We start from the raw sequence: 11,279 nt of genomic DNA, 5'->3' as shown, positions 1-11,279 counted from the left end.
GCTGACACCATGAGTACTTATTAAAATACCTCTATGTTACTTTATGATTGACAGAATAGTTGTGATTTTTGATTATGTTCTGTTAAACATGAGACAAAAAAAAATGCCAAAAATATTTTTTAAACATAATTTTATAGTCAATTTCTCTATAATAAAGAAGATAAAATACTGTTGGATCTAAAAAACAAATATTAATTAAAAATTTCTCAACTTTACATATTCTAATTAAGTATTGGTAAGTCAATCTGTAAATATTTCAGTGTTGATTTATTTTACATAGAACTGTATTCGACTATATTATACATTCAGATATATATTATGAATGCATTTTCTTATAATGTTATTTCACTTTTAACACATCATTTTTAACTGATTTGTAAATACAGTATTTACTACTCTTATTATGTTCACAGTTTATTCAATACTACATAGCAAGAGTGCACAGCATGGTTTGTGAAGTGTCTGCTCCAATAAATCCAGAGAAGTACTTGGGGATCAGATTTCAGTTGACACATTTTATGATAGGCAGTTGCATCAATTTAATTTTGATATGACAGCCAGGACTGAGTGCTAATGTTGGGGAAGCGTCAGAATGTCACTGGTGTATAGTTGCACATGTCTCTGGTATCTGATACTAATTTCATGCTGCTGTACTTTCCATAAAAGTTAAAAGAGCAACACATGATTCCTGGAAACGTAATACAAGAAAAGTTGGCACCTCAGGTAAGACCTTAAATAACAGCTGCACAAATAAGATTTAAAATGAGTGTTTTTCACTTATGATTGTTGAAAAATGACAATTTTGGTACAAGAACATAGTATTAGTTTCTATTTAAAATCTTTATATTCAACTTTTACTGAATGAGCAGAGATGAAAAAGTATCTTGACGTTTGGAATAATTTCCAGTGTCCTCTCTGATTACGTGCTGAAACTGTTGACAGGTGTGGTTTATCATTTACCATCTTAACAGAGGATTACAAGTCATTGCTGTAGTCAAAAATAACAACAGCTAAGGGACAGAGTTAGGATACCACTCTTGCACTGAGAGGACATTTGTCCGACATATCCAGAGAAGCAGGTGAATTTTGTGTTCTTATGTTATTTAATTTCCATAGTTTGATAGAAAATCTGTCAACTTATTTGTTTTGAATTCCCCTATGAAGTTTCACACAAAAGTAGGGCATTTTAGTCACAAAAACTGACTGTTGCTTGACATTTTCAGAAGTGGAAATGAAAATGAAACCTTGACTAAAGTTGAAAAATTAAAACTTTAATTCTCCAACTGTACAAAATTACAAAAGTTCAACAAATTTCTGATATTGCTTATTATTGGCTATTATTTTACATAATGTAAAGCATGCATAAAACAAGATAAAGTCTTTTATGCTCTTCCTGTCTATTTAGTTTACTTTAAGGTGTGATTCACACTTAAATAGCTTGAATATACTGAATGCAATGTTTGATGGAGGGCATAGATTTTTCAGTTGTTTAGGATATTATGTTTTGGCACTGGAAGTTGCCTCAAAGGCTACTTTGCTCTCTCAAAGTGATTAAAATCTCCTTTGGATTAGAATATCAGTTTTGCAAGTATAATATATTGCCCTACACAGTTTGGACTGAGTTAAACAAATCATGGAAATTACCCAATTTTTGGGGTATTTTTGGTGGTTTATTTTTAAATGACATGTTTGAACTAATTCCTACTGGTCGCTCTATATCAATTTACTTCTCAGGCTTCAAATATATTCCGGTATGCAGTGAAGGAAGAGGATAATTTCTTTCAATGCAAAGGATGTACATGGTCTGCAGCGGTTCTTAGGTATATGTCAAAGTAAAATCCGCAGATGTTACATGGCATGATCAAACTCTTGGCTCTTAGCTTGTTGACCTGGGACTCAGCAATGTCATTGCACTCTTGAGCTTCTTCCAGCTCATGCTGAACCTTTCTCAGCCTGGGTAGGTAGATGTTGGCATGTTCCTCTTGTAGCTGATGGGAATTAAAATGAGAGCACCCTCATTTATATATTAGTTAATTTAACTTCAGTTTAATTTAATATTTTCTTTTCATATTTCTGCATTCTCTCTCAGATATTTGTACAGAATAGTATACAGTAGCTTTGTTTTGAGGAGCACTGTAAAAAGGATTTTAATATATTATTGTAAGTGTTAAAAACAATCAAACCTGAGGGAAGCAGTCTGACACGGTCACTAGCACCAACCAACTCCTGTCCAGCAACTCCTAATCCTCTCTCTGTCTGCTCCAGAGCGGCTCTCAGCTCCTCAAGTTCAGCCATCATGAGACCATTTCTGCGCTCCACCATGGTGACCTGCTCCTTCATGTCTTCCTGTCCTCTGAAAGCATCATCAAGGTGCAGCTGGGAATCCTGATAAAGTATTTCAGACTTCTCAGTCTCAACAGTCTTCTTGGCCTTTTCCAGCTCATGGATGCTCTTTCCAGTCTCACCAATCTGCTCAGTCAGATCTGAGATCTTCTCTAAAGAGCAGACACAGCCAAGAGTTAGAGTACTTGGAGCTGACATACGCAAATGTTTTTGCTACAACAAAAGCAAGATAAGCATACGCTGCAGGTTCTTGTTCTCTCCCTTCATGGTCTCCAGTTGATCCAGAGCCTCTTCATATGAGTTCTTCATCTTGAACAACTCCTTTTGGGCTCCTTCCAGCTCTGCCTGGCTCTCCTCATACTTCTGCTTCCATTCTGCCAGGACCTATGTTAATATAGGTTAATTAGTTAGTTGTTATTATGGGTGTATCCCTCTTCATATTATATTAGTTATGTTTAAAACTTTACCTTATCAAAGTTCCTCTGCTTCTTGTCAAGGTTGGCAGCCAGAGCATTAGCTCTCTCCACATCAATCATGAGGTCCTCCACCTCACCCTGCAGCCTCTGCTTGGTCTTCTCCAGTGAGGCACACTTGGAGTTCACAGCCTCAATGGATTCCTCAGCCTCCTGCAGGCGCTGGGCAATCTGCAACACTGTCAGCCTGCTTCTTGCGGAGAGCAGTTTCTGAAACTCAGCCTCTCGCTTTGTGTTAAACTCAATCTGAGCAGCTGTTGCTCCACCAGCTTCATTGAGCCTCTTGCTGATCTCTTCAAGCTCCCTGGAGAGGTCGGCTCTCTGCTTCTCTACCTTAGCCTGAGCCGCCCTCTCAGCCTCAATCTCCTCTTCAATATGAGCCTAGTTTGAAGTTTTATATTAACAGAGCTTGTCAATGGGAACTTATATTGTAATTGTTTTTCATAAGAATGAATAATATTCATTATGAACGCTGTTCATTAGTTTTACCTTAAGTTACCTAAAGTATCTTGCCGAGAAGCTGGCTTAATTCCTTAAGCCAGCTTCTCCATCAAGTTTTTCCTTGATGGAGAAACCAAGAGAGATTTTATAAGGTAAGTGTCCTCATAAATACTGAGTACATCAGTAATGTCTACAGTATACCCAGTGGTAAATTATAATAGTGCACTACATGGTTTGTGAATTATTTATTCCAATCAATCTTGATATTAACTTGACAGTGATATTAAGTTGAAAGAGTTTATACTAAGCTCTAAGCGCAAGTCATTTTGACATCACAGCCAGTACTGAGTTTTAAATTTGGAGAAGTCTTGAAATGCCACTGGTGTACTATTACAGGACATAAACACCTCAGCCATCTGAAATAAAATTCAGAGCAAGACTTTGTATTAATGCCAGACAAGTGTTATATATCTCTACTAGGAATAGAGTTTAAGAAGGACTGCCAGCTCAGATAATTCAATACTAGAAAATTGTTTGTTATAAAAAAAATGTTAATGTCTTTCTGCAAGGAAAAAATAAACATACAGTTTTTAAATTTTAATTTTGATGTACTGAGTAAGTGATAAATGATGAATGGAAGGAAAAGTCTGGGATCATAGCCAGAATTACCTTTCATTGCCAAGTTTTGCACAGACTTGTCTTAATGTCTGCTATCTTACCAGCAGGTCACGAGGTGCTACCATGGTCAAAAATAAATCCAGCAAAGAGAAGAAGCTGTGACTTGTCTTTTGCATAAGTGAAGGATATATTTATAGGACATTATTCAGATATGTTGTTAAGACCATGTCCTAACCTGTAAGAGATTTGTCATCTTAAATAGTCTGTTTAATTTCCAAATGTATTTTCCTAAAAAAGCACATGTTTAAAAGTAAGATAAGTTCATTGTAAAATGTTGAGTAAAATAACATATTGTGCATGTTCACTGTGATCCAAGAGTTGGCTAGAATAGCAAGAAAAACGCAGAGTAGACACAAAGACAACAAAACAACCAAAACAGGGAAATTACTTATTTCCTCTGCTTCTTTTAGCTGTGGTATTTTAGAGGAACACATTACAGACAATGCAGTCTAATGTTTTAGTGTCTTGCTAGGTGTACAGTAGCAAGTGTTTAACCTTACTGAATTTTTGAAATTCTACGATACTGTTACTGTAGTGCTATTTTAATGAGCACAGATGAGTCACTTTGGCCTGCACTTCTGGAGAGACACAGTGACATTTCTCTAGAAAGATCTAGCCACTTAAGCTTCCTTAGGAAACACAGTATAAATGGCTACTAATTTGCCTCCATGCTCACAATTTACTTTTGACTATATCCCATTTATTTTTCTTTAGAAAATTGCTGTATTTGCAAATCCAGACATTGGGTGTCTCTGATACCTTCAACATTCACAAAGCCTTAAACTCTATGGAGAAAAAGCAAAGAGTGACATAAATAGGAGGTTATTGTCATCAAGTACTCTGCCAAAATAAAAGGTCTGAGGACAAGTAATGACCTGTATGAGAATGACTATTGGTATTTTGGAGACATGCAACCACTCCCCACGTAACGTTAACCTGTATGCCATTTTAGATATATAACAATTATGGTGAAAGTGTAGGATTGAGTGAATAATACCTTGGTCATACAGCCCTAGAGGCTAGTGGTAACCACCTGTCACTTAACTAGTTGGTCTATTCCCCAACCAGTTGGCAAAAACCTTGTGTTTGCTTTGGCCACTAGCATATTTCTGCTGTAGCAATTTGAATCGAAGTGATGGATGTATCCAAAAACACTGTCTACTCTCCGAGCTGTACTGAACCTGCCAAAAGTGTAACATAAACTAGAAATGGAGGCAGTTGGCTTCAGAGTTATAGTGGCACTTTATGAAAAATTTTGGCTGAGGTGCAGCTTTTACTTTGAAGGCAAACCTTCTCCATTTCCAGTTTCCATCACACTCTTTCTAGTATTTCTACTGCTGGGCCAGTAGTTAGGAAGTATTCAAAGCATTTTTATCTGAAGAAGTACAGCTAACTGTGGAAATCTGCTAGCAACCAGTGCAATAACTGGGAGGTTTTTGGTACAGAATCTTCTTTGATAATTTCACCTAGTTAAGCAACAACCTCAAAAAGTGGCTAGAGAAGAAATTATTTATGAACCTTTTTAAAATAAATAAATAAATTTTAGATAAATGTGTGATTGAGTAAAGTGTGTGTTATGTCATGTGAGAAACCTCTGTAAATGTTAGACATAATTTAATGAAAGCTGTTGTTGAGTGCAAGGTAAGAGACAGGTATTTTCAGAAGCTTGGTAGATCAGCAGGTTGGCACGCTAGAAAAAGATCACACCATATAGCTAAGGATACAGCAACAAGTGAAGCACTGCAGTTTTATACAACAGGCAAGCGTAAATGGGAACAAGGCAAGCAAGCAGAGCCAGGGCTAGCCCTGCCCACTTCTTGGAGGAAGTAAGTAAAATTAGTATTACTTATGCCTACACACATGTTAGAAGGACAGACAGGCAGAGCAAGAAGAGGAGTGAAAAGGAGAAGGCAGGTTAATGCCTGAGAGGACAAGTGGAACCATGACATGGATACACTTAACTCGAACTAAAAACATTAATTAATTGACCAAAATATTAATAATGAACTTCTGCTTAAGGAGAATCTGTATTCACTCATCTAATTGTGTTCCAGAATGAGCTGATTTTTGTCAGTCACTTCCCACAATGTCAAACTCAATTCTATCATCCTCACTCAATGTTTCAGCCATTTTCACGTTCAGCGAGCCAGGTAACCTGTATTCCCTGTAGTTTAAATGTCAGTGCTTTTCTATAATTATGCCTTTGAGACATTCTTATTTACAAAATCCAATGCTGCCCATTTTATCATTATGGGGAGAAATCCTGTTGTACATCCCACCATTGCTGGGACACTATTCTGTTATGTTGCTGAAGTGAAGTTTCATCTCCAAACAGTTTATTAAAGTTTATGGATTCGGTTTGTTGTAAAACTGTGTGTTTCAATAAAATATGCTGTTCTTTCTCTTTCTCCACTGTAATAACCTAGAGTAATATTAAAAATGCATGTTAGTTGCATCCAATCTTCATTAGCATTTTTATTGAATATAACTATAGACTTTGGTCTAACTTGACAAGGTGTCTTGTCAAGTTAGACTTTTTTCCCTAAATTAACATTTAATCATCAATTAAATATTCTGTAACTATTTTATTTCCAGTTAGTAGTGTTAATTGATTTTTTTCTACTACAAAATGACACATGACTGCTTATCCCTTTAATGTTGAGTCTGTGGGGGGCTATTTTAATTTACTTTGACACTATTAATAAGAACAAAAAAATACATTTTTGGTTTTTCAATATTTAAGCAGAAACTGTACAGTTATAATGTATATGATATGCTATAACGTGTTGAATGAAATAAACCAGAACTAAATATGTTAACATATGATCATTCACAAAGGTTTAGATTTCCTTTCTCCCTTCTATGTGTGGTTAAAGGTAAAAATTTATTTTTTATAACATAATCAGCCTATGCGTGTATATATGTCTGCGTCACCTTTTATATATATATATATATATATATATATATATATATATATATTTAGTAATATATATATATATATGTATATATATATATATATATAATCAGCTTTAAATCTCTTTCCATGTAACATGAGATTTGCTGTGGAGGAGATATCAGATTTTGTGAAGGCAGCATTGGATTTATTTGATGACTTGTCACATTATCAGTTTGGGTAAGCTATATAGTAAGATCAAAAATAGAAAGGAACCAACAACTGTGGCTTTATGTGCCTGCAAGCATCAACAGGCAGGCATCTGGAGTACAAATAAGGTTGTCAGTGTGCATGTGCAATTTTAATGGGAAGCAGAGTATATTGAGTTTATCTCTATATCCTACAAGTACTATTAACTTTGATTTAAAGACTTCAGATAGTACACTATTGTACAGCTTTTAATGTAACAGCTTTTAAAAGCCCCAGAAATTAAAAAAAAAAAGTATTGTATAACATGTAATTTATTCTTTAAACATGAACAGTTTTGTTTTTCTCCATGATCAGTATAACATGATGTCTGTGTTTATAAACCTGTTAAAAGCATTCATTAATGCTGACAGCATTAAAAAGTCCAAATCAGGCATCTTTAGATTTATTTATTTGTGAACTATGTTTTATTGAATTTGTGCTAATATTTAGCTTACAGGGAGAGCTTTTAACTAATTAAAGACTATAAATGGTGCACTGTTGTATTGACACATATTTAATGTAACTGATACAACGTGATTTATGGCATTAGTGGGCAGAACTTTTAAAACTCTATCCAGAAATTTATAATCTGTGTCATATTATCTAGTGTGTATAGATGAATATAAACTCATTTAAACAGTGTAGGCCTACAGCTCTGTTCTTCTCAAATATATGATACTGAAAGTATTTCTTTAATATTGAATTATTATCTTATTTGTTTAAATGATATGACAGTGGGAATTAATTGTCATTCTAAATGGACATTTTGCTTATTATAGAGCATTTATGTTTAAATAATCTTAGTTTATGTAAGATATGGTTTCTTTAGTTAAAGCTAACCTTGCTAGCACTGATACTGAAAGCTAGGATGAATGCTAAGCAGAGGTGCTGTCCTCATTTGCTAAATGTCCTGTAAGTATAAATGATGATTCTTCTGTTGAATATTATATTTTCCAATGTGAATTTTGTAAAATAAAGAAAAAATTATACTGATTAAATGTAATGAAGTCACAGGAAAGAGTTTATTGAATTAATACATTGCAAACAGACAATTTAGCAGCTGTTTCATATTTTATGAACGCTGACAAAAGGTTCCAAATAGATGTCTCTTACTCAGCACTTTCACCCTAGAAAAAAAATCATAAAAAAAATCCAATTATTCAACACATATTAACATTTTACAGGTTATCCCACGTGATTTTGCAGAAGGACATAAACTAAATTCTATCAGTGTATACAAAATTAATAATAATAATATAATATAAAAGATAATCTATCTAAAGACAACTAATTTAAAATGGGATCAGATGAATTACCTTTCCAACATCACGGCTCTTGGCTCTCAGTTTGTTGACCTGAGATTCAGCAATGTCAGCACGTTCCTGAGCTTCCTCCATCTCATGCTGGACCTTTCTCAGTCTGGACATGTGGGTGTTGGCCTGTTCTTCCTGTTCAGTATTAAAGTATGTTGGATTGTTAAAAAAATATCTGATCATTCATGAGAGCTATATTTACATAATTAATCATCTTTCAATATTTAAGGTCACAAAACATTTTACTCACAGCCTCCTCAGCCTGTCTCTTGTAAGCCTTGACTTTGAGCTGCAGCTTGTCCACCAGATCCTGAAGTCTGACCAAATTCTTCTTGTCCTCCTCAGTCTGCATAGATAGCAAACTGTTATTTAGAGCTGGAGAAGAAACAATTTAGGAAATTATGAATTTCTAGATAAATGTGTAATTAATTACCTGGTAGGTGAGCTCCTTCACTCTCCTCTCATATTTGCGGACTCCTTTAACAGCATCAGCTCCACGTCTCTGCTCAGCTTCAACTTCAGCTTCCAGTTCACGGACCTTTAATGCCATGATAAATAATCAGCTTTTAATAAATATTAAGAGTACAGAGAAGAAAATGGGTGGAGATCATGTGATGGAATCAAAGTATTTTTTCTTTTTAAATATTTGAATAATAATTCGAGAACAACATACCCTGGACTCCAGTTTCTGGAGCTGCTTCTTGCCACCCTTCATAGCGAGGTTCTCTGCCTCATCCAGACGGTGCTGCAGGTCCTTGACTGTGACCTCCAGGTTCTTCTTCATCCTCTCCAGGTGAGCACTGGTGTCCTGCTCCTTCTTCAGCTCCTCAGCCATCATGGCAGCCTGAAAGTATGGGTGGTGTTGGCATTATTGTTCAAGCATGAACAAGAATTTTGAAAAGAAAAGAAGCCTTGTAAAGTACTAACTTACATCAGTGATAGCCTTTTTGGCCTTCTCCTCAGCATTTCTTGCTTCCTGAACTGCATCATCCACCTCACCCTGAACCTGGACAAGGTCAGCCTCCAGCTTCTTCTTGGTGTTCAAAAGACTGGTGTTCTGAATGAAAGAGAACAGTTTTAATGATGTGATTCTCACATTCTCTTGTAATGTAATGAATACCGACCTGAGAGTGAAGTAGTCCGACACGCTCGCTAGCATCAACCAACTCCTGCTCAGCTACTTTGCGTCCTCTCTCTGTCTGCTCCAGAGCGGCTCTCAGCTCCTCAATCTCAGCCACCATCAGACCATTTCTGCGCTCCACCATGGCGACCTGCTCCTTCATGTCTTCCTGTCCTCTGATTGCGTCATCCAGGTGCAGCTGAGCATCCTGACAACAAACAAACAAAAGTTATTATCATTGTTTGCTTGGAGGTTAATTAAAAAAAACACAAACACACACACACAATCTACCAACTCACCTTGAGCTGTCCTTGGACATTCCTCAGTTGTTTCTGGGCCTCAGCAGCCTGTCTGTTGGCATGGCTCAGCTGAATCTCCATCTCATTCAGGTCTCCCTCCATCTTCTTCTTGACTCTCAGGGCATCATTCCTGCTCCTGACCTCAGCATCAAGAGTGCTCTGCATGGAGTCAATCACCCTCTGGCTGTTCCTCTTGATCTGCTCCATCTCCTCGTCCTTCTCTGACAGCTTCCTGTCAATCTCACCTTTCACCTGGTTTAGCTCAAGCTGAACACGAAGGATCTTGGCCTCCTCGTGCTCCAGAGTTCCCTTTAAATAAAGGTTTATTTCAACATAAACTGGAGAAGGGATAGTTTTACAAATGTTAATTACAAACAAAGTACATTTTTATAAAATATATTACCTCAGCTTCCTCCAGAGCTGTCTGAATTTCAGACTTCTCAGTCTCAACAGTCTTCTTGGCTTTTTCCAGCTCATGGATGCTCTTTCCAGTCTCACCAATCTGCTCAGTCAGATCTGAGATCTCCTCTACAGAGCAAACACAGCCAAGAGTTTTAGTACTTGGAGCTGATATATGCAGATCTTTTGGCCACAACAAAAGCTGTAAATGAATATAAACATTAGAATCATATCCATATGATCTATAGCAAGATAAGCATACGCTGCAGGTTCTTGTTCTCTCTCTTCATGGTCTCAAGATGATCCAGAGCCTCTTCATATGAGTTCTTCATCTTGAACAACTCAGTGCTGAGAGAACGAGCCTCCTTTTGGGCTCCTTCCAGCTCTGCCTGGCTCTCCTCATACTTCTGCTTCCATTCTGCCAGGACCTAGATTAATATAGGTTAATTAGTTAGTTGTTGTTATGGGTGTATCCCTCTTCTTATTATATTAGTTATGTTTAAAACTTTACTTTATCAAAGTTCCTCTGCTTCTTGTCAAGGTTGGCAGCCAGAGCATTAGCTCTCTCCACATCAATCATGAGGTCCTCCACCTCACCCTGCAGCCTCTGCTTGGTCTTCTCCAGTGAGGCACACTTGGAGTTCACAGCCTCAATGGATTCCTCAGCCTCCTGCAGGCGCTGGGCAAGCTTTTTCCTGTTGTTAAAAGAATTTTGTTTTTATTGAGGCTGAATTGGTTGGTTTTAAGTCTGAAAACCAATTTAAACAATGAAAGGATGGTGACTTACTTGGACTCCTCTAGCTCCTCAGTTCGCTGGATGGCATCAGTCTCATATTTGGATCGCCACTGAGCCACCTCACTGTTGGCCTTGGACATTCCTCGCTGCAACTCAGCCTTGGCCTCCTGCTCCTCCTCAAACTGCTCTCTGAGCAGATCGCAGTCATGACGTGCTGACTGAACAGCATGAGCCAGGGCGTTCTTGGCCTTTTGAACACAATCAATGTCAGATGGACAATTTTAATTAAAATCAATCTTAAAGTCTAATGCTGAGAGGATGAGATATTTAAATGG

At 36.8% G+C, this 11,279-nt stretch overlaps 1 protein-coding gene across 5 annotated transcripts in view; it reads right to left on the bottom strand.

The window, feature by feature from the left end:
- The window catches only part of LOC120738469 (myosin heavy chain, fast skeletal muscle), a 28,635-nt gene that overhangs the window by 9,795 nt on the left and 7,561 nt on the right, over nucleotides 1–11,279 (bottom strand). For 2 of the 5 annotated variants that reach the window (XM_040039756.1, XM_040039741.1), the window contains exons 30-39: nucleotides 10,996–11,192; nucleotides 10,720–10,903; nucleotides 10,471–10,636; nucleotides 10,213–10,337; nucleotides 9,810–10,118; nucleotides 9,515–9,718; nucleotides 9,322–9,447; nucleotides 9,064–9,234; nucleotides 8,824–8,928; nucleotides 8,641–8,736 (exon numbers count right to left, since the gene is read on the bottom strand). In XM_040039756.1, the coding sequence (XP_039895690.1) occupies nucleotides 8,641–8,736; nucleotides 8,824–8,928; nucleotides 9,064–9,234; nucleotides 9,322–9,447; nucleotides 9,515–9,718; nucleotides 9,810–10,118; nucleotides 10,213–10,337; nucleotides 10,471–10,636; nucleotides 10,720–10,903; nucleotides 10,996–11,192 (1,683 nt within the window). Of the gene's footprint in view, nucleotides 1–2,070; nucleotides 2,496–8,070; nucleotides 8,205–8,393; nucleotides 8,526–8,640; nucleotides 8,737–8,823; nucleotides 8,929–9,063; nucleotides 9,235–9,321; nucleotides 9,448–9,514; nucleotides 9,719–9,809; nucleotides 10,119–10,212; nucleotides 10,338–10,470; nucleotides 10,637–10,719; nucleotides 10,904–10,995; nucleotides 11,193–11,279 lie in introns of those variants that run through there. The other 3 variants (XM_040039747.1, XM_040039773.1, XM_040039766.1) reach the window with 3 other exon arrangements.

The sequence above is a fragment of the Simochromis diagramma genome, unplaced genomic scaffold (genome assembly GCF_900408965.1).
Source record: "Simochromis diagramma unplaced genomic scaffold, fSimDia1.1 OVJJ01000321.1, whole genome shotgun sequence".
Classification (NCBI taxonomy): Eukaryota; Metazoa; Chordata; class Actinopteri; order Cichliformes; family Cichlidae; genus Simochromis; species Simochromis diagramma.
The sequence above is the reverse complement of the archived record's forward strand: the minus strand, read 5'-3'. Positions and strand labels throughout refer to the sequence as shown.